The 24,447-nt window shown below is 39.7% G+C and overlaps 1 protein-coding gene across 5 annotated transcripts in view; it reads right to left on the reverse strand.

Annotated features, from left to right (window-relative positions):
* DLC1 (DLC1 Rho GTPase activating protein) overlaps positions 1-24,447 on the reverse strand; it is a 392,372-nt gene that overhangs the window by 24,688 nt on the left and 343,237 nt on the right. For 3 of the 5 annotated variants that reach the window (XM_074329717.1, XM_074329716.1, XM_074329718.1), the window contains one exon: positions 3,800-3,871. In XM_074329717.1, the coding sequence (XP_074185818.1) occupies positions 3,800-3,871 (72 nt within the window). Of the gene's footprint in view, positions 1-3,799; positions 3,872-17,801; positions 18,371-24,447 lie in introns of those variants that run through there. The other 2 variants (XM_019750543.2, XM_019750544.2) reach the window with 2 other exon arrangements.

Here is a 24,447-nt window from a genome sequence, read left to right on the forward strand (position 1 = left end):
GAAATTCAGTATTGCAGGATTATATCTCTTCATTAAATTACAACGTCTCTTAGGCAAATGATTAGTGGCACCATTATAGTAGAAATAAAAGAGGGGGCATATAGTGAATGTAAACTCTTAGTAAACACAAGCAAGGCAGACTGTGATGCCGTTTATAGGTTGTGGCATTGTATTTCACTTTAAACAGATACCAAAAGCTAAGCATTAAACAATAGAGCTGACATTAAAGAACACGTTTTTAATCCTTCCAGAGTATAACATTAGATCTATAAGTGTGAACTAAAAAGCTAACATGCCTGTGAAGTGCATATGAGGAAGCAACCATGCCATTTTAGCAATTCCCATCTTAGCGTACCAGGGCCTGTATTTTAGGTTACTTTCCTGATCCAAATTAACTTTAAAATTCTGTGGTTTTCTTTTTCTTTTCTTTTCTTTTTCTTTTTTTTTTTAAATTCCAGGGTCGGTAGGGGCTAAAAGCAAGAGGAGTGAAGTAATTAAATCAATAATATTCTATTATTTGCCTATACTTTTTTTTTATTAAGTAGTGGCTTTTAAAAGATGATGGTTTTATAGATATATAGAAGTTCTCAGAGTGCTTCAGGTTAGGATTTAAACTTCCAGCTTGGGTTTAAAGGCAGGAAGTAAAAACTGCCAAGGACCAAAATAAAGCTAAACAGGAAGACAAGGAATGTGTGGGTTGGTGTGCAGAGTGTGTGTACTGCGCATGCTGGATACAGTGGCAGGATGAAGGTGAGAAATTACAGCCCAGAACAATACACCTCAAAAGCAGGCTTATGCTTAAAAAGACCTGTAAACATGAAGGGACCCCGAAATGTAACTTGTGAAAATGCAGTTTGTGTTTTAGGATTTAGGAAGACGTAAGACAGAGACTGGAACTGGGTCTTAGCAAACATACACGTCACAAGAAAGTGCTGCTTGGCAGCAAATCAACACCAAAAATGGACATAATTGAAGGAAATTTAATTTCTAAACAGGAGAACAAAAGGAACAAAAGGACAGCCGTGTCAGTGCCACTGCAAATGCAATTATCTTTCCCCATCTCCAGTAGAGCTGTGAATTGAAAATCCAATAGAATGTTAGTCTCTCTCCCCCAAAAATCCTACTGGAGGACAGAGATATGCTAAATGTTCACATGTCAAAAATTCTCTCTAAAGGAAAGATAAGCAATTTCATCCTAATAAGCATGCAAGTTAATCAAATATCTTTTAAAAAAAAGGAAGAAAAAAAGGAACTGGAGATATTCTCTGAAATGGATGAAGAGTAAAACATTTTGCATAGTCTAACAATAAAATAATTCTGAATCCATCTTCATGGGAAAATCATACTTCAGTTTGGGCTACAATAAGGAAGACCAATATTGTAAATTGGGTAATGAATTAATTTAGCTGAATGAGTTAGGGAGATAAAAATGATCTCAACGGTCTCTGCCCTATTTGCTTTTAGGGAGGACCTCCCACCCAACTCCACATCCCTCTTTGTTTGAAGCAGCCTACTGATCATCGCTAGCACTTCCAAGCTTACACACTATATCCCCTCTCAGTGTGGACTCATGGGATTTTGCTTGTGTGTTAAAGAAGGTTGGTAGTGACCCTTAGCTCCAACTGAGAGCCCTTTGCCATTTTTACAGGAAGTAGTCTGCTTGTTATTCTTCTCGAAGGAGGGAAGAACTAAAGACACATTTTAAAATCACTACTTATTGCAAGAAGAGTTGAACGTTCCTGGTAAAAAATTGAAGTGACATCATTTCAATCTAATCTTTCAGAGATTTTTGTCACAGGGTGCCTATCTCACAGCACCTTAAGTGATGAAAAAATTGTATTTTAAAAATGTCAATCAGCTAAAACTATGTTTGCTTTTTGTGACTTTTGGCAATTACTTAAAGGTCTATTTTGAGGTTTGAACTGCTTTGTTTTTATAAAATATGCAGCATCTACCACAGTGCCGGGCATCTTTGTTGGTGCAGAATACTGGCTGGTTGATTAATTGAATGCACGAGTGACTAAATGAGAGAGACCTAGTGTCATCATCTCAGGAGAGTTAAGGAAACAAAGAACGCTCAAGTTGGAAGAAGAAGCCATGGAAATCGTTTAATCTACTCTCAATTTAGGAATCACTTCATTATTCACCCAACCTTTGCTTGAAAATTACTCATTAAATGGGAGTTCACTAGTTCACACTATAATTTTCAAAAATGATTTTATACAGAGAATAATAACTCTCATTTAAATGAAGAGTCTATTCATCTCGCTATGCAGAGCCCACTGTGCCCACACCGTGCTGCCGGGGGCTCAGAGAATGAGCCAGACTCCAGATGCTTCTCATTCTTGGTCTCAGAACCTGAGTGGCCCCCAGGGCACTGATGGGAAAATGTAGTAAAAATTCAGCCTAGATCCTGATTTTTTTCTTTAAAGAGGTCAATTTTTCTGAATTAAAAAAATTGAAGGCCACTGAAGAAATAATATTCATCACATGACAATCTAAAGAAAAGGGAAAAGCTTAATTACAAATTGGAAAAATATATCTACAACACATGACCAACATAAGCTTAGTATTGAGAATTAAGAGCTCTTAAGAATCATTAACAAAAGCATCATCGACTCAGGAGAAAAATGGGCAACAAACATTTTACAGACAAGCAAACACACACAGTCAGATGATATGAAGAAACGTGTGTTATTATCATTAATGATTAGAGAAATGTAAATCAAACTCCGGAAGATATCCTTTTATATCCTATTGATTAACAAAAAAAATTAAAGTGTGACAACATCAAGTGCTGAGAGCATTTGGATGGACAGGAGCTTTATACCGGGGTGCCAAAAAAATGTATACAAGTGGACACTTTGGTCAATGTTGCTCAAGCAGGAGTTTGCGTAATCAGAAGTGTCTGGACGCTGACGGTCACCACTTTCAGCACCTCTTATAATTGCAGAAGTCAAACGTGACTTGTATTCTTCTTTTGTTATCAGTGTATATTATTACAATTTTAATACAGTTTTCCTTTCTTAAAATATGTATACATTTTTTGGGCACCCTCTGTATGTTACTGGTAGGAATGAAAACTGGTATAAGTACTTTTGAAAAACTTGCATTATAAATCAAACATACATATTCTGTATTACCCAATAATTCTACTCCTAGGTACACATACAAGATAAGTTATTGCACATGTATCACAAGAGTACAAGAATGCAGAAGAATGTTCGTAATAGTACAGTTTATAAAAGCAAAAAAGAAAACCCAAAATGTCCACCAGTCAGAGAGTGTATATGTGTATATGAATAAACTCTGGTATAGCCACACAATGGAGTATTATATAGCAGTCAAAGCAAATAAACTACAGGAACACACAGCATAGAGGGTAGACAGTATGAAAGAATTGTAATATAATAATAAGTGAAAATATTAAATCCCCCAAGGTTACAGAGAACACAATACCCTTTCTATAAAGGAAAAACAATTTTATGAATGAATGTATTTTAGGAAAACACAAAAAAACTACACAAAAAGAAAGCAAGAAAGTGATAAATAGAAGTTTAAGGATGATGGCGACTTTGAATAGGGGATGGAATGGGAGAACACTTGGGTGTGTTATTATCAAGATCCTAGTTTTTGTTTTGAGTGGTGGGGGTGTTAAGTGCTTGCTACATTTTTTTTTTTAAATGACTGAAATAGTTAAAATAAATAATAAAATGTCTGAAAATAAATCATAGATCAAACATAATCATGAACCAAGAATATGATTATGCCAATTAAAAAAAAAATGTTCCTGGCTCACCTTCATAAAGCTGTGCGTACTGGGGGAAACCTGTTGCCCGTAGCCAATCACAAGCTTCTTTGGCTTCAATTTCTAGAACAGAACAGAAAGAAGACAAAAATATTAGTCATGTGCATCTCTGCATGCTTCTTCCTTAACAAACTCTGGTTTTGTTACACAAGCAAAACATGGATGTCTGTTGAAAATGGATAAGCCAAAAAAAAAAAAAAAAATCCATTTAATTTAAACGGTTTAAAATTTTGTGCCTCTTTTCGGACTTTTAAAAATGCATGTCATTATCCCTCTTTCCTCGAAAAAAAAATGGGGTTCCAGCTGCTTCTGCGTTCTGGTTACAAATGATTATGAAAAGAGGGCATAATGAGAAAGTAAGAGGGATTAAATAATTAACTTTAAGCCTGGATGGCCTAACTTGGTTTATTTTTCATGTCAACAAAAGGCCACCAAGTACGTCTGAGACCCTGGTCGAGAACTAATCTGACAGAAGGAACAGACCTTCTGCACCCCAATGGGATGCACCTAAAAGCCTGGGTCACTTGGACGACGTGCCTCTAGGTGCCTCCTGTCAGACGACCTGGAGGGCATTAAGTCAATAAATTCCACAATCTTTGCAGGCTGAAATGCCTAATAAAGCTTCTATTTTCCTGTGATTAACATCTTGTAGATAGTATTGATAAACAGAAAGGCCGAGAGCAACTGACATACTGTGTTCAAATTCACTCAAGCACATGTTTACAATTCCGTTAAAGCTGCTTCACAGAGGCCGGCGGGGGCACGTTCATGAGTCTGTTTGCACAAAAAATATTCTTTCAGTTCGTCCCACCTTCCGCAGGCTATTAGAGTACTTAGGCATCTAAGGCTCATTTATTCACTCATTTATAAATGTCTCAACATTGCTTAATTTATTCCAGATTCAAGTCTTCCTGAAGCGTCGCTCCTCTGAGCCAGATGGGAGGCGCATAGCCCATGTTAGGAGAAGTACACATATCTCACTTTTGTCTAATAACTTTATGGTTTCAAAGCACTTTTTGTTTATTATTTCACGAGTCCCTTGGCCTTTAAAAAAAGGTAATTACGAACAGTCAAATTCACTAATGCAGGTAGGGATGTCCTTATTGAGCAGGCCAAAGAGGAAAACAACCTGCTGTCTTCCTGTGAGTTAGTTAGTAACTGAACTAAAAACAATTATGGCAGTAAAGTGGAAATAAAGACATGGCAAAGTTTACTTCCATGACTCTTTTCAGTGTATGACAAAAGCAGCATTATTGATCACTAGATTTAGGACTGAAGTGGGGGTGAAAAGTAAAGTGACATAAATGTGTAAGAACCTCATATTTGCACTGAATAAAAGACTATATAGAATTTTCTAATGTCAATTATCTGCGCTTAACCGTGTTCATGTATTTATATCCATACCTTGTCTCAGAAAGAAATTAAGGAAGTTTAAATAAAATCACCACATAAACATTTTCTAGAAAACTGTATTGCCAGGAACTTATATAAAGCTCAACATTTTATTTTAAAGAATGAGGAAACTGCTTTTTCGCTATCTCCATGGCCCCTGCTCAAAGATAGCTATGGAAAGGAAAGAAAGCCAAGTGTTTGTTTTTTAAAATATTTTAAATAACTCACTTCTTCTGACTATTTAGAGGTTATTTCTGTTGACCGGATTGTCAGACACTGGACAATAGATTGTTAAAAAGTAAATGTTCTTGCTTTCTTAATATTTTACTGAACGAGTGGTGAGTAATCAGAAATTCTCAATGTCCACCCTTTTTTTTTGACTATGTTCAGACATAACACTAAATCAGCACACACACAAAAGCTTTAATTAGGCTGGATTCGCCCACCTATTTGAGCATATTCCCACTTTTCTTATTAAGAGGTTTCATGCCAAGAGACACGAAGAATATTAAGATATTATTTTTCTAAAAAATCTTGGCATTTACAAACGACAAAGTGTTGTCACATATATTACTCATTTAAGGCTCTGTGTGATTTCAGGAACTCATAAATGCTTACTGCTGTCTTGTCACTCTTCTTCATTTTCCACTATTAGGAAAATGAAATGCCCCCAAGACCAAAAACTGATCTAAAAAATTGTGTCTAAATTGTCGTTCTTTTTAGGGCCACTTGGATAGAAAGAAATGACGTGACCAGGCAAAGGTTTGCTTCTCCAGCAGATAATTTAATTAAAGGTTTACAACAGCTAAAAAGCAGTACTTTCAAGAACTGCAGAGGCCTGGTAATTTTACCCTTCCTTTCCCTTACCCTAAAATAGATGAGAATCTTTCTTTTAGATATAAAATCATGGGAAATAGACAAGCTTATATCTATTTTACATTTAAAAATTTCCACTATTATAAACTTAGGCTGCACAGCAAATGAGAACTTAACCTGCTGTTTCTGTAGAAATCAGAATCAGAAAATGGGAAAAATTGTAAAAAGGTGTCACAGACTTTTTTACATAAATGGAATAGTTATTGATATCATTCCTACTCCTTCCCAATTACTACAAAAGAAAATGGTGACAATCAAAGATAAAAAAAAAAAATCAATTCTTTCAACTTTATTTAATATGAAATGAACTGATGTCTACATCCAAGTCACATTAGAACACACTTTCAAGTTTCACTACCCTGATCCAGCCCATTACTTTCACTCTTAGCTTCTAACTAGAACTCCTGGTGTCCAACTCTCTCCTCTCTCAGAGAATCTATCCACCACCCCTGCCTGGCTCATCAAACTTCTGGTTACAGTTTTAAACTTTATGTCTCTCCCTCACAAACTTCATTGGAGCTCTACTGCTTAGAAAATCAAGTTTACACACCTCTGCGTGGTTTTCAAGGCTCTCTACATGGCATCCAACTTAATTTTTCAGTTTCCTGTACCCTCTCTATACCCATCAATTTAAACTTGGTGCTCATCTCCCGTGGCCTGAAATGTGCTCCCATTCTCTCAGTGTCAAATTTTACTCATTCTTCAAGGCCTAGCCCAAATGCTACCTCCTCCAAGCAGTCCTCCCAGATGCCTCCCCACAATTTTATCAATGGCTAATTTTTATTGAGTGCTTACTATGTGCAAGACCCATCTAAGCACTTAATGCATATTAATTCATTTACTCCTCATACAGGTCCTAAAACCTGGATTACTAATATCATCCCCAAGATATACAAATGAGGAAATAAGCAGAGAAATAACTACGTTTTCTTAAAAATGAGCTTTCTTTACATTCAAATGCCATAGGGGGAGAGAGAACTAAGACTTTCAGAAATGAGCAAGATAGATTCAATCCTTAAAAAACAAACACAGAATATATATACAGATATATGTATATGTGTGTGTGTGTGTATATATATAAATATATAAAACAAACATTAAAAATATTAAAAAAAAACCATATACATGCTTCGTTACTTCAGTCACTTGAACTCCCCCATACCTGGTTTTCTAGAGCCTTCTAACTGGCAATCAGGATATGACTTCTCCTTCAAGGTATGTGAGTGGTGGTGTGAAAACTATGAGGTTTATTTTTAAAAACAAATTCCCCACCAGGCAAAAATGCCATCAGAAACTACAACTACAGTGGAAATACAATGACACTTATACCTTCATTTTCTCTAAGCAAAAACAACAGACAAATGTGTTAAGGAGGAAACAGGAAATTTTTATTGGAAACAGCGTTAGTGATTAGTTGTATTAGATGAATGAGGTCCAGGAGACTCTTTCATGTATGACTGGGAACTATTAGGCCATATTTGCACATTTCCTGGCATGATGGGATGACCCTATCTTCCCTTTACCCCTCAACAGTAAGTTAGACAGAAATTCCCCAACCCGGTCATCTTTCTGTTGAACTCGCTGCTCTTAGCAGACTGAGCAACCGTAATTGGGTGGAAGCAGGATGTGATTACTTCCATCTTCTGCTAGCTGTCTTCACATGAGCACTTTCAGGCTCCTGCCTTAACAACACGCTACCAAAATCAGGACTCCAGGCAAATGTTACCTGGAATTTATCCCTTAAAGTCTATGGAACTGGAAGACTAATTCAGACTAAGAACTATGACTTGAATCCTTTTCTCTAAACACACACAGCTGCCAGAGACTGGTTATCAGAAGTTATCTAATGTAAAATGAATTCTAGTTGGGCCAAGTCAGAGAGCACTATATATTAATATTTATTAAACCCTAATGTTATCTAATCACAGTAAAGGTTTTCACTGGCAACTAGCTGCATTACTATCCCTATGTGTCTAAAAAAATTCTAAACATCCGCTATGCATATTCTGAAAGAAACCAGTTCCGAAGCTTCTGAAAGACCTGTCGATACTAATTCAGTTTCTAAAGCCATCTGGCTCAACAGTAGCTGACCCAAATTCATTTTTAGGTGTATTCTAGTACACTCATACATTTAAGTGAAGCCAATCATCCTGCATTTTCCCCTTCACTCAATATTTATTTATTGAACTACTACGTGTGCTGCCAGCTATGCTCAGGGACAATCACCCAGGTTCCTGCCTGGAAGCAGGAAGCCAAATGGAAAGGTAATTCACAGTTGAGTACATAGTGTCTGATGATCCCCTACTTAGGGTGAATTGGTTTCCTAAGGGCTATTCTAAGGCCCACATGTTTGCTAAGTCCCAAGTGACCCTGTACAGGCAGCACCAATGAATCCTTACTTCCTAGGTGAAAGCGAAAGTCCTAACAACGGCCCCTTATGCCCTGGCCCCTTAAGACACCAGTCTCCCTGGGGCTAACGGATCCAGCCATATTGGCCTCTTCTCACCCACCCCAGTCCCCTTTTCCTGCTTTATTTTTTCTTCTCCCAAAACATTCATTATGTTTACTTTCTGTCTTTCACCTCTGCAAGCTCCAAAAGTTGGGCAAGTGTCTTTGTCTGTTTTACTCTCTGATATATCCCATGAACTTACAACAGTGCGGGTCACATAGTAGTTGTTCAATAAGTAAATATTACATAAGTAAATACACCACAATATGATTTTCATTCTCGTGAAGTTGTCTTAATTTTTCTGGCCGGGGTCCACAATAAGAAATACATTTACACTGTAACTGGGTACACGTATGTATGCACGTATTATGTATGTACGTACATATTATATGCACTCATTCATGTATGCAAATACATGAGCATGGGTAAGTGTATGTAAAAGTGCAACAAGTTTCACCAAATAACAGTTACAATGAGTGATGCAGCCTTACATTTTTTTAATCCTATTTTCAAAAAGCTATTTGTTACCTACCAAAGCGATCAGTTTGAAATACATTATTCCATGCAAAGCTTTTTCTTAAAAAGACAGAAAGAAAGGAAGGGAAGGAAACGAAGGAAGGAAGGAAAGTAAACTAAGGACTGTAGAACAGAGGAGAATGTGATGTACTATGGGAAAGACATGTATGAAATCAGAGGTGGGGGGGAGAGAGTGAGGGGGCTGCTTGAGCACACGTTTATGCTCCACCTTTATTTAAAGAGGGGTTATGATTTCCTGTGTAAGACTGGATGGCAGGAGAGGAGATTCGGAGTAAAGGAGACAGAATGAGGTACCGTGTTTCCCCGAAAATAAGATCTAACGGAAAAATAAGCCCTAGCATGATTTTTCAGGATGACATCCCCTGAACATAAGCCCTAATGCGTCTTTTGGAGCAAAACTTAATATAAGACCCGGTCTTATTTTCAGGTAAACACTGTAAGTGGAGAGATGGGCAAGCACAGGTGTTTGTGAAAGAATGGTAAGTAGTCTAGATTTACTGTAACACAGAACAAAGGAAGTGGAAAGTAGATATCCCACAGAGCAGATATATAAGCATCTCCTTCTACTGGGTACCCAATGAGCAACCAGCACTATTTCCTCAGATGCAAAATAGCTTTGCATCTGAGTGTCCCAAACTCCTAATAACCCATCACAGAAAGGGGGCAAAGTATTACCTGTATCAGATCAGGAAATCTGATCCAGGAAAGAATCCATTATTCAGTGAAGTAGCCTTAAGAAAATAATCTCTCTGGACCAGTTTCTCATCTGTAAAACCTGGGATTGCTGTAGGCTTTGTAAACCCCCTACACGTCTCTGTCCCGAGATTTCCTTTATGTCTAGTTTCCTCTCTCCCTAAGACAAGCTTTAGAATAGGGTCCATTTCTACTGTTAATTTCCCAGATTTATCATCAATTATATGGAGACATTCTTCTTCCCTCAAAAAATTGGATCAATTGAGTCCCAATTTTATAAACTTACTGAAGTTTATTGCTAAAACTTGCTTTTAAAGGATGAATTTCTTGATTTGTCCAATGAAGCCTATCTTTATATTATAGAGAACTCAAAACACTAAATGTTTCTGCTTATGTGTGTGTCTATAGCCCTCAAACTAAAATCAATCTTTATAGGAAGAAAACACTTCAACCTATAGAAGTTGTGGTTTAAGTTTGCTTACTGATCTTTTATGTTTGTATTTCAGTTATAGCAGCAGCCTGGCTTCTGCAGAATCAGTGAACTGGCCACTAAAATGCATCTTGGAGCTTTTCATCTTTTCTCTTTACGAGTAAGGAAGCTGGTTTAGAGTTTAGATAATTTGCTTAAGGGTCCGGAGCTCCCCACTCTCATTCCCAAGTTGGTGCCCTTGCCCTTTCTTCACACTTCAGTCGAACCCACAGAGCACCCTGACTTTTAAAGCACGGACTGTTTATCGGTACGAGTAAGAACAGGAAGTTTGAGGGGAGTTTTCTTTTTTTCCTCCTGCTTGAGGTTTGGAGGAAGAGATGTTGCTTTCTAGTAAAGAACATGCCTAGAAATAACAAAAAGGGGGAAAAAGGGCCCACTTTCCCCAATGATGTGATGACAACTTAATAAATGGTTTTGTTTTGAAAGAAGGAAACCTTGGGAGGCACACCCTGCAAGCTTATACCTGGGACATGAAATGACACTTCAGCAATGCAGAAATTAAACCAATTGAAATCAATTGAAATCCCCTTTGGGAATCACTTAGTTCAAGCCTTTGCAAACTACTGTGTTTAATACAAAAACAAAACACAGAACAAAACAAAAAAGGCAAACAGCTCACATAAAAAAATATGTGCTCTTCCCTGGCAAACGTAAACAGCTCTGTATTAATTCGAGCCCATGTATTACATGGTTGTATCAGGCGCTTCAGACTTGGGCTGATTCAATTATTTCCAGGAACACAAAGTATCTCCCAACTAATCAAAAATTGGCACTTATTACCCAGCACAAAGAAGTTCAACTGAAATGAAAATAAACTATTAAGGAAATGGATACTGCATCATCACATCTTTCTATTTCATTTCAATTTGAGGTGGGATTAAAAAAAAACCCAAAACCTTTGGTTTACACACACACACACACACACACACACACACACACACACACACACACACAGTTTTTAGTATTCTATAGTATTTAGTATTCTATATAAAATATTTATGCATTTCAAACTGTACAATGCTAAGAAAAATGATTTGAAATAGCTTTTAAAATGTCACATCCTTTAAAGATGATAACTGCATAGATTAAAACAATTTCAAAAAAGAAAACAATCTAAGTATTATAACATACTTTTCAGGGCCCTTATTATTTGGAGCCTCATTTTTTGGTGAAGTGAAGCAGATGTTTTAAGATTATATAATCCACTTCCTTTTTAATTTATTATTCAAGGCAAAATATCTGGTTATAAACCTAGAGTAACTCCCTCCCGCACCACCACCACCACCACCACCACCACCACCACCACCACCACCACCACCACCACCACCACCACCACCACCACCGCTACCATCTCTAACATTAAAGGATGGCAGGCAGATCAGTTCTTTCTTTTACATATGTTAGCAAAGCTTACTTTACTAAGGCCCATCCCCCTTCCCCCAGTCATTGGCTTTTGCCCTTATATCTACAGTGCTATAGTACAGGAAATATAAAATACTGCACATGTTACAGTGCTACAACAACCTTAAATTAGAAATAAAGGGAATAGTGAGGGATTATGAAGAAACTGTCCACTCATATTTTAGCCCATTCTGACAAAAAAAAGAAAAAAAAAAAAAAGAAAAGAAAATCAAGAAATCAAGTGAAAAATCAAGTTGCCTTATTGAAGACCAGTAAAAATAAACACATGGCAGAAAGTGGTCAATATAAGCCACCTTTAGCCATTCCTATATCTAACCTCAAATAGGAAACACTATTCAATTTGACTTTCTTAGTTTTGTGCCAAAACATATAAGAAAAAATAAGGATTACTGTCTTCTAGGTTAGCTAAAGAATTATTTTCATCAAAATTGCTTGTGGCACCCAGCCCCCCCCCACCCCCAACACATACCATCTAATGGTGAAAATCTGATTCAGGTGCACCTATGTAGTTTAGGAGTGTTTCTGGTCAAATAACCGATATATTTTTTTCTCTTACAAACACATTAAGATCCTCATTTTGTTGCTGTCACCATTTGGTTACACACGTGGGCAGGAAGGAGTCAGAAGTTCCATTCAACTCACATATGGCCTTGGACTAGTCACTGAACTTCCCCTCATCTCAGTAGGGAAGAGGCAATGTTTTTCCAGGCTGCCTTTGCAAAGTTCTGGAATTTCCCATGAAATGACTTTTACAAATGCACAGGACTATGCAAGATCCCTCTTCCGGGCTATACAGTTTCAAAAGGACAATCGTGTGGAGATGGTCCCTTATGAGTTTATGGTTTCTCCAGACTCAGGAGGTGAAAGTGATTTCAGAATTTTGGCATCTTCTATTGGCTTTGTCACCTGAATGTGACAAAAGGCATAATATGGCTGTTGTACAACCCTGTGTATGGGCCACAGGCCTTTTCACCTTCAAGGTCCCTTCCTCAAAATGCTGCTGCGCAAGAAATGTTACAACCTCAGGGTGTGGAAAACTTTTGTCCCTCAGACATCCTCTAGAGACGGCAGCGAGGAGAAGGAAGGCGCCTTTCTGACAAGTCAGGAAGCAGCCTCCAGTCCTCTCCACAGGACACTCAAAGGTGGGGCAGGGAAGAGAACACAATGTGGATGGGAGGTGTCAAAGGCATCTGAGGACTCCCGCTTCACCGACCTCAGCCTTCTGTTAGCTTTCACGTTTTCTCTTGGGGGCGGGAGGAGGTAAGAAAAGAAAAGGCCACCAAGTAGAGGCATGTGTGAATGACAAAAGAGCATACTTTCCACGGTGAAACTCAGTCTACTAGCAGAATAAAAAAGAAGTATGAATTATTAAGAAAAACTGATTCCTCTATGTTTTGGTTTGACTTTAGTTAAGTACAGTATTTTACCTTTTGGTGCCCAAGAATGTTATTTCTGAATAGGCAAGCATTTTCAAGACACCATTCAAATGCTTTCAGTGACACCTTTTCCCTTAGACATATTATTTTAAAATACTTTCACTGAAGAAAGCATTATTCAGTACAGTCAATAGAGTCTAGAATACGGTATCACAGACTCCTTGACTACATGTTAAGAACAGAAGCTCACGTCTCCATTCACGAGTCTCCAAGGAAGGGACACAAAAACCACTACTTTTCCAGTCCTGGACCCTAACATTATAGATCCCTACGAGCACAAGTCCTTTAGGAAACTGCAAAGTTACTGCACGGCTCACTGTCAAGGCCAAATGCCAGACATAGCTTCCTAGATGGAATCAACTCTTGAAAATACATCTCCATGAGTTGAACTCTACAGCCACCCATACCTGGTTGAAATTCTGGCTCTGCTATATACAGTAAGCGACCTTGGGCTAAGTATTTAAACCCTCAAGCTTCAGATTGATTCCTCCTCTGTAAAATGGGATAATTATATCTACTTTGTGGCATTGCTGTGAAAAAAAAATCAATGTGATAATGAAAGCAATGTACATCTTGAATTTTACTTCTATAATATCAGTACTATCCTATCAAAAGAATGAGAATTCTTTAATAAAAATTAAAAAGGAGTATCCATACCAGAGAAACTATTTCTTGTGAGAAACTATAAAAATACATAGGCTGAATGTGCAAGGGTTTCTTCCTGTCCATCATGAATTACAAGGGCAAGGAAGGATAGTGAAAAAAATTGTTAGGACAGAGTAGACCTAATTAATGAAGCCCCAGCAGGACTACTCCCTCTCCTTATCATTGATCATGATAATCCTTAACAATAACACAGGGTCCCCCAAAGAAAAGTGCAGACAGGAAGAACCCTTCTCAGCTGGGAATCTTACCCCTTTTACATTAATTAGATTTCTGACTAATTTGAAGCTGAAAGAAAACTCATTCCAGCAACCGTGCCCAGAAAACATACCTGAACCCTGCAGCACCATCTTTTTTATAAGAGGAGTTACCCTCATGACTTTGAATTCTTCCATTTGCGATGGTCACAGAGTCTGCTATAAATACAGCTGTGAAAGTCTGCTCCAGAAAAGCATTTTCCTCCTAATTCCACTGCCGTGGAAAAGACGAACTTCAGACTGAGCTTTCCAAGACAGAGTGTTTGGGTGTTTACACTTTATGGTTGGACATTAGTTCATCTCCACCCACCACAGTGAGGAAAACCTTTTATGTCTTGAATGCTGTACATGGATTATTCCTTTGCATTGTAGCCCCACTGCTCCAAAGCAAGTACCGTAGGGGTAAATCCTGCTAAAATGAGCACTCAGAGAAACACAGATGATTGACTAAGTTTAGAAATTAAATTTTCTCTTCTCCACTGGATCCTAACCTCAAATATCGGCGTATGTAAACATTAAAAATGAAAATCACCTTTTTACCCAGGTCAGCTTTATAATTTCAAGAACAGGCTTGGCATGATGGCACCTTGATGCCAGTTCCACCATGGGGCCAGATTTTGCTATCATGTTCTAAAGCACTAAGAATTTGGTCTTTAGTGATTTGGGCAATATCCAGGGAGGAAGGGGAAACATCTGAAGTTATTTTTACTCTTGCTAGTCTTCAGGCTGTACAGGGTGAATGCTAGGGTGGGTCAAGTATTGTCTGGAGCAGTTCAGGGTCTTTTTTCTTTTTCTTTTTTTTTTTTTTTTCCTCTCTGCATGGCCTCATTTCCGTCTTCCGGTTGCTAGGAAGGAGAGTTAAGCATGGGAAACTCGTGTTTACAATACTGGACCATCCTGTCCAGCACAAGGCTCTCTTAAAAAAAGTACGATTCACTTCACCCACTGGACTTTGGATGTCCCATTCTTCTGGACCAAATCACCCTTCTCTGGATATTTTCAAATTGCATATTTACCTGCCTAAGTCATAAAAATAACACTTTCATTTGAACATTGCATCATGCCTAAACTCTCCATGGGACACCAAGGGAAACCCAAGTACTTCTTTTTGATTTTGAAACCACCTCTTGGAATCCCACCACGCCTCTGATTGGAGGCATCTCACTGAGACCTGCCATCGCCTCTTTAAGCCCCATACTAGTTTTATAGGGTAAGAGTTTAAGTACTATGCACATTTTTTACTCACTTCACAGTAATAAGTTGTTTAATTGTAACATACTTTTCTATTAATCTGGTATGTTTTCCAGAAGCAACCAAGCTTTGCTTGCTCTTTGCTCTTTGAAATGCAATATAGAATGACAACAAAATAATAAACAAAGAAAGGCTTTAGGTTAAAGAGCAATAGGGCCTATCATCTTCACTACACAACTACAGGAAAATCCTTTGCCTGGTCCAGTGTATTAAAACTTGGCACACTGCCTACAATTAGTCACAGTTAACTGCTTAACCGTTCAACCTTTTTACTCTTTTAGGAGTTAAGTGGTGTTTCGTATAAGATCTACAATTGGGAATTGAAGACACAATGGTAGTCACCAAAACCACTTTTCCCATTCACTCTAGGGAAAGATTTAAGTTGGGAGATACTTATTCTGATTCTGCATAGTTGGGAAACCAAGTCAGGCCCCGTTCTTGAGATGCAGCATATTTTGTGTCAGGTGTCACTCAGCTTGAATTAAAATAAAATCCGTTTTTGTCAAAAGCAAACTTTGAAAAGCAGCTGGGAGAGAAAGTCAGTCTGCTGTGCTTCATTTTAAACTCTGAACAGTAGTGCTAATGAAAAAAATATGCACCCAGGTTTGGGCCACGCTGTAAATCTGGCATGCCACAATAAAAGTTAATACAAGCAATCGCCAACGTTTTCTCAGAAAACGTCTAGAAATAACTTCTGAACGCACATCTGCTAACTATTTGACACTCATTCCCCAGGATTTTAGTTCTTCTATTAGGGGCTCTGTTGACTTACAGGGCACCCCTCTGACCATCTGCTGCAGTCTGGAAGCCAAGATGGCACTGGGTGCCTCCATTAATTCCACACTTATGGTCTGCAAATTATCTCTGCGGAGGACCAGCCTGCAGTCCAGATGGATGCTGAATTAGTCAACTTCTTGGAGCTGCTGATAGATTTACATTCAGAGTTCTGCTGGGCTATTATTTTCCCTCATCCTTTCAGCAAACAGAGTTTGGAAAAAAATGTAATTTGAGACTCAGTATTCTGCCGTTTCCAAAACTGTGATTTTTTTCTACCCAAATGCGTCATAGATGCCACCCTCATGAATCTTTCTGTAGTGGCTAGCTGTGCCTAGGCTGCATTCCTCCACCTCATCAACAATGGCTGAACCAGCCTTCAAATCCTAAGAATGAACCCATTTGCTAACCATGTTGGGTGTAGAAAAACTCACTCAAAACTAGTGTGAGGCAAGGTTTTCTTCTCCCCAGTGCAGACTGACTATATGCAGGGAGTTTCCTTCTACAATAACTAGCATAAATTGGGTATTTGTAAAACATCAGTACCAGACACTGTGCTAAGCACTCGTATTAGCTCGTTTGACTCCCACAACCGCTTCGCGCAGTAAATGCAATTATTATCCCTACGTTACAGACGAAGGAGGTAGGCCCTGTCACTTCCTAGATTCGTCCAACTACTGGGCTGCAGACCCAGGATTCCAGGAGTTAGAGCGGACCCCGCAACCTGCCTCTCTCGGGGTCCCCTCTAACTCCTCTCGAAATAGGGGCTATGCGCTGGAAAGACGCGCGTTGACTCGGTCAATTACACGTGGCAGGGCCAGTTTGCTACAGCCGAGGGCGCAACTCCTTCGGTAGGATCAAAGGCTCGGCCCGTGACGTTGGAGGTGGGGACAAGGGCACAGAGTGGGGCAGAGTTCTAAAAGGCCGTCGCCTCACTCTGAAAAAAGTCGGGTCCGGCGGCGTGTTTCCTTCCTTTCGCTGGCTCTGGGAGTCGCTCCGCGCCGGCGCCCCCTCGGGAGCCAGGGGCGTGGGCATCTCCACCGGACATTTCAGGAAACCGATTCAGCGCCCCAGAACGTGAAGGCACACTGCAGCCTTTCTAGCAGACTCCCCCCACTAACCATGGGACTAGCCAAATTGCTTCAAAGCTCTCCAGGGGCCGGCAGCCACCAGAGACTTTCCTACGTCTGCCTTATTGTCCAGTGTTTAAAATATTTGAACAAAAACAGTTTAAAATTAAAACAATTGTTTTGGGATGAATTTACTTTCCGTTTTAAAAAACAAAACATTTCCATGTGCCAGCACGGTCTAAACGTCCTTAAATTATTAATAAACTTTAAGGGAATCAACGCTGATTTTGAACTTGTACGGTGAAGGACAGCAAGTACCGAGCCCTGAAAGGTTTCCGAAGGAAAGATGCTAGAAAGGCTGTCACGCCATGTCCCTGGGAGCCAGAGGCCACCACTGCCTGGGATTTCCAGCGGGGATAGAAGATGCCTGGCCCTGAGCCTCCTGCCTGACCCTGCGCCCCACGCCGGGTCCTGCACCCTCAGCCCGGCCCTACGTCCCCAGCCGCAGCGGGAAGTTAACCTGGGCTTAACTTAATTAGTTGCGGTCGCCCCCAGCCCGCAGCCCTTCTCGGAACCCACTGGACGCGCCAGCCCGAGGCCCCCAGGCAATGAGCAAGCAGCCAGGGGTCATCACCTGGGATTAAGGACCCCCACCCCAACCCCTCGTTTTTCCCACACTCCACCTCCTCCACTCCAAGAAACTCGGGCGACTCCGTCCCAAGCCTCCTCGGAAAGCGTTTCAAAAGCACAGAACGTCAGGCACCGACTTGATAAGGCGGGGTGACATTTCCTCCGCGGTGGGTCCCTTCCGCAGCTGGCTCCCGCGGCTGGCCTAACGGCAAGGCACAAGTCTAGCTTACGTGTTAGAATCATGGTGTCCGGCTTCTTTCTGCACATCAAGTGCGGCTGGGGGTGGCAGGCGCGCAGCAGGGAAATCGAGGCAGCCGGAGGCAGCTGGGCTCCTGCGCCGGGACCCACGGCGGCACCCAAGACGCGCGCCCCGGAGGTCCTCAGCGCATCCTTGCTCGCCTCTTGGTGCCACTCGCCACGGCCCCAGAAAGAAACGGGGTTTTCCAGAGGTCGAAAAGGAAGAGCGTTCAAGGAGCGGGGCGAGAAGCCCGGGATCGGTTGCCCCTGCTGCGGAGAAGTTCGGCCATGGCCAGAATAGGAGCGAAGCGCCCTCGCACAGGCGGCTAGAGCGCACTGCCTCCCGCGCGACCTCCCAGCCTCTCCCTCCCGCAGGGCCCACCCCAAGGGGAGGGACGAGGCAGCTCAGCTTTGCCTCCTCACCGCCTCCTGGGTAGCACGCCACCGCCCCAGCTGTTTTCAGGCCCCGCCCCCTCTCCCGGGCCAGCCCTGCCTCGAGCTCAAGCCCCGCCCACCGCCCCGCCCCTGGTCTCCTTCCCCGGACTGGGCTCGCCAGTCTCAGCTTCAGCTTCAGGCAACCCTCTGGTCCCGCCCCTCTAGCCCCACCCCGCACCTCCTCTGCAGAGTCTGGAATGTTTTCCTCTGGCCTGCACGTCTGCAGCAGGAAGCGCCTAAAGGTCTCCAACTGTTGGCGTCTGGGGCAAAGGCAAAGGCTGTACCCACGAGGCCTCTACTTGTTGGGGAGCTCTCGGCTGAACGCTGGGACACCGCGCCCTTTCCCTGTTTTTCTTGGTAGCTTTCAACACTTTTAAAAAGCTTTGTGATTCTCCCTTTCATTCTGGTAGGAACCGTATAAATTCGCGGGAATCGAGGAGAAGCAGGGAAGTACGGATGAAATCAGTCTTTCCTGATCTGTAAAATGCGGAGAAGAATACCTGTCCCTTGGACATTCATTATTCATTGCTAAGGCCCGTAGGCGTACAGAACAGAACGAATGCAAGTAATTAACCCTGCTGTAAAGAAGGATGTTTTTACTCAGCACGTGTTGAGTCCAGTGTTTCTCAAAGTATGGCCCTTGGGCTACAACCGAACCCAGCTCCTGGAACTGGTAGGATGCGACCCCAGATTGCAGAATTAGAATCTCTGATGGTAATCTGCATTTTTATAAGTTCTAATGTGATTCTGATGCATTGTAATTTTACGGCCCCAGGTATACTTAGGAAGACTAATCTTTATAGATCATAATTGAATACAATCTCTAAGATTTAAAAAACTCCAGACCAGAGTTCCACGAAAATTTACTTTGGGGCTAATTGATGCTTTCTGCTCATTACTTCTGGGCAAAGAAAATTAATGTAAAACTATTCATTTGACAAATACTATACTGAGAACATTTACTACTATGTGCCCCAAACTGTTTTAGGCTCTGGAGATACAACAGTGAGCAAAACTGACAAACATCCCATCCCTCCTGGAGTTGACTTCTTAGTGGGGAAGATGCACAATAAAGAAAATAAATAAGTGAAATATATGTAGTGTCTTAGATGGAGCTATATAAAGCAGGGGAACTGAGGGCAGAGTCTATTTTTAAATTGATTTAAATGCAAATGGAAGAGTTTAGTCTGTCTTAGTTTAAAATGATTGATTTCATAGTCATATATTAATTTACATATAGAAAATTCTTTTTCACTCCAAGTTTTCAAAAATGAAATAAAAATACTATCTCTAATCACTGGCTCCCTAATTTAACCCAACCAGAACTGGGCTCTGGAGAGTGGTATTTCAGGAGGGCATGGGATCCTCTATTCAACAGATATTTCCAGGGCTTTTACCTACTTACAACTGCTGGGGACACAAAGGTAAGCAGCGGCAGGCTCACCTCTGCCTACCCAGAGTTAACAGTCTAGTGGGGAGGAAAAAGAGATGCTGTGAGGGCTAGAAAGTGGGGACCTGATAGGGCCCAAGACAACAAGAAGAGGGAGCTGCCCACTGAAGTTTAGATGCTGGTAGAACTGTCATGATGCCACAATTGCCAGCAAGGGGGAGTGTGATTCTAGGGGATGCTGGAAAAGTAAGGACAAGAACTTTTGATTCCCTGCATGACTGTGTTAAGGATTTTTTAATCCTTAATAGTGATAAACAGTGAGAAGCCGTTTTAATGGAAGAAGGTATTCTATGATCAAGTTTGCATTTTGAAAAGATCATTCAGGCTGCAGGTGTGTATTTTAAACCTGGAAAATAGGAATACACCTCCTAAACATACTAATTTCTTTATTAAAAATGCAAACCTCATATAAAATAATATTGAATGTCAACTATAATTAAAAATATATATAATTAACGGGATGTAAAGTACAGCATAGGGAATATAGTCAATGGCATTGTAATAGCTATGTATGGGGTCAGATGGGTAGTAGACTTGTTGGGGTTATCACTTTGTGAAGGGTATAAATGTCTAATCATTATGTTGTTTTGTACACCTGAAACTAATAAAAAATAAATTTAAAAAATGCAAACCTTAAAGATACAGATATTCTAAGCATCTCCTCCAAAGCATATCAATTCTCAGAATACATTCTTAATGCTTATTATTAGCCGGGTGAAGTTGTATTTTAGTTTAATTAGGAGTTTGCCATCCCGATGTACCCACCCCCACTAAGTATTCATCTTTCCCAAATAAAGCATGCTAATCTTTTTGTCTCTTCTCGTTGAAGCTCCGTTCCCTGTTCCTTGATTATTGATGTTGCCTTCTCTGAATCTTCTTTAATTTCATTACATCTCCAGGGAGATTTGTGTTATGTGGATTGCTCACTGTCTAATACTAATAACTCCAAAAACATTTTCCTTGGTGATGCATTGGTTGGCATTTGGCCTTCACCGAATGTCATCATCTTCTTTCATTCTTTGGTTTATTGACATAGTCTGTGTCCTGCGCCAAACTCCAATTTTCATAGTTTTAATTCTTACTCCTGTTAGAGATGGACATGGTCCACTTTGAAAGCTGCTACACTTGTAGAATAGTGGTTGAAAGCAGGATTTTGGGAGCAGGCCATTTACTGGCTGTTATGATGAACACTTTATTTGGCTTGTCATGCTTCATCTTTTAAAAAAAGAGCTTGAAAGAGTGCATTTCTCATGGGGTTTTTAATGAGGATTGAGTAAGATAATGCACGTAAGTGCTTAGCACATAATGGGCACTAGATAATGTTAGCCATTGTTATTATATATTACTAGCTGAGCAGATAAACAAAAACATGCAATTTCTATTTAAATAATTGTCTAGAAAAGATTAAAACAAAACAAGACCTTAACTTTAATCTTTCTGAATCTGAGGAGCCTTTACAAACTGGGGTAAGGAAGGAGTGGAAAAGTCATTAAGAGTGTCAACAAACAGAGGTGCTTTGCCAGATGAAAGAGGGTCTCTAAGACAGTTCAGTTCTTCCTCTTCCTTTAAACTTCAACTCATCACCCAAGGTTTCCTTTGTCTATCATAGGCAGATGACATTAGACTGGGTTTGTTAGCTGATCTGGAGTGAGATTTGGGTATTGAAATACTAGACTCTAAGAGGCTGGGATTAATGTAGCCCATTTCCCTGCCAGCAGTCTGTGGTCCTCTGAAACCCCTTCAATACACGGGAATAAACAACCATTACAAATTACATGAGGCCTATTGCTACTGTTGTTGTCAATGATTTGTTCTCAGTGTCAAGTTAAAAAAGGTTTGATGTGAAGGCTATGCCGTTTGCAGGTAGCCATGCTCTTCTCAGTCTGGGCATCTGCTTCACAGAAGCTATTCACAGGGATATCCATACCCTGTCTATTTGGATGTTTTCACATTCAACTGTCGTATTACCAAGGTAAGAAAAATTACATAGCTAACTCTTAAACTGCATTACATAAAGCTGAGTGACGAAGAGGGATACTCTGGTTCCTACTCTATTTTAATGATTGATATTAGATATCATTGTTATTGTCCTACATAGGACACCCTCTTGTATTTTTTTCACTATACTGTTTAAAAAACAACAACAACCCCCACACAGCAAAAAAGTGTCTACAGGCAGGTAATACTAGTTAGAAACGCAAGCCACAGCAGGATGGCATGAACTGAGGAAGACAGGACCCCTCTAAGAGGGGCCCACTTGATAGTTGGCATATGTTAACACAGCAATCCCACCACTCAGGGTGTAAAGATTTTTAAAGTTTCCCTAGATGTCTATATTTTTATATCAAATCTCCCAATTTTTAGATGCCAGCAACGGATTTTTTAAAAAAAATCTAAACCCATTCCAAGTAATTTCAACTTTGGGCTTCATTTAGCCCTGGGGCAACTAATGTAAACCTCTGCTCTAGTGATCTGAGTCAAGCAATCTCTTTGGAAATTTATTTCTCTCCCATAGGAACTAAAGGATTCCTGCACTTGGAAAGTGTTGTAATATAATTTGCGTTCAATGGAAAATTATGAAATTCATGCCTAAAACAATTTTATTTGTAATGTTCGAAGGAAATATGACACAATAGAAAGTTTTGAAAATAATTTTTAAACAGTATTCATGTAAAAGAAGTAATTAAATTATAAATTTAATGGTTGTTCTTAAAACAGTCATTTATGTTTAAGCTGTAGTGACCCAAGTATGGGTTCTTCCCCCACCATCTATCCTGGTACCAAGCCTCTCCAGAAATGTTTAAGACTCAAATTCTGGGGTGTAGGATGGGGAAAGAGGAGAAAAAAAGAGGGCAGTAAAATAAATTCACCCCTTTTAAATTTTACCAAGAGTAGCTCTCTTGTTCAGTCAGAATTTAAAAAAAAAAAAAAGAATTTTTTGACTACGTCTTTTGAACAATATAAGTTTAAAATATGGGAAGGTTAACTTAGTCTACCAGTAATATTTTTAGTTAAGAGGGAGGAGTCCCTTGTTTCTGCATACATGTGATATAAATTTACTTTTTGGGTAATCACGTAAGCCCCAAATATGAAACAGTCTGGCATAGTATTTTTATCATTTAACAAATATTTATTAACCCCTAAAATGGCAGTGTGCTGGTGAAACAAAAATGAACATGAATAAATAAGTCCTGGGGATTTAGTGTACAGCATAATGACTATAGTTAATAATACTGTACCGAATATTTGAAAGTTGCTATGAGAGCACATCTTAACAGTTCTCACCACAAGACAAACATTTGTAATTGTGTGTGGTGATGGATGTTAACTAGACCTATTGTGGTGATCATTTTGCAATATACACATGTATAGATATGTTAAAATTTATTTTATTTTATTGGGGAGCATTGTGTTCCTCCAGGTCCATCAGCTCCAAGTCATTGTCCCTCAATCTACTTGTGGAGGGCACAGCTCAGCTCCAAGTCTAGTCGCCGCCCTCAATCTTTAGTTGCAGGGGGCACAGCCCACCATCCCCTGAGAGAATTGAACCGGCAAGGTTGCCGTTAAGAGCTCACGCTCCAACCAACTGAGCCATCCGGCTGCCCCTATACATACATATATTGAATTATTACACTTTACATCTGAAATTAATATAATGTTATATGTCAATTATATCTCAATAAAAAGAATACTTCAGTAAGTGACCCAAAACAATGAACATGAAGAGAGGGTTTGGAGGAGAAAGCTCTTAGATAGAAAGTAGGAACAGATACAGTTCTGTAATAGTTCAGTGGAGAGTTGGAATATACTGAATTCTCAATCCTGATTTGACAAATCAATGGGCATGCTTTCCTGAGATAATTACCATATTTATAGCAGAATCTCCTTTTAAAGGCTATTTCATTTAACGCTTCGGTAGTTGATTAGCCCAAGGCCTCACTGATCAAAATGGCAGAGAGGTAAATTCAGGAGTGCTAATGCCTTGTCAGTGCTCCTGCCACCTTCCATCTGACCTTCACCAAAGACTGCCCTGATTCTTCAGTGGCCTCTGACAACACAACAATCAAGCCAGTGGAAAGTAAAAATTGTGATCAGTTTTGACTCCATGCAAGAAACTGGGCTACCTTCCCATTGAATTAGCCAATTTTTATGGCATACTTTGATTCTTTGTGTTTCTGACATTATCCTTGATTTCAAAGTTATTTTTTGAGCTTGTAGCAAATAATTCATTGAAAGCTGAGGATGGACAACGTACAAGTACTAATAATATTTAATATTTTGCTTTCTTATTATTTAAATTTTATGATGATAAAACACTCATTGTTAAAAAGTTAAGAACATGTAGAAGAGTATAAAGAAAAAATAAAAACCTTCTCATAATTGCACTACCAGAGACAATAGTAGATGGATTTTCACGTCTAGCCTCCCAGTCAGTTTTTTAAGTATAGATACTTTATTGTACAAAATTGAGATTTTATATATATATATATAAAATTTTGTAGTATATATTTATTTTATATATATATTTTATTTCACTTAATATAACTGAAGAATGTGACTTTTTATAGTTGCTTCAA

This window comes from Rhinolophus sinicus, linkage group LG04 (genome assembly GCF_036562045.2).
Source record: "Rhinolophus sinicus isolate RSC01 linkage group LG04, ASM3656204v1, whole genome shotgun sequence".
Classification (NCBI taxonomy): Eukaryota; Metazoa; Chordata; class Mammalia; order Chiroptera; family Rhinolophidae; genus Rhinolophus; species Rhinolophus sinicus.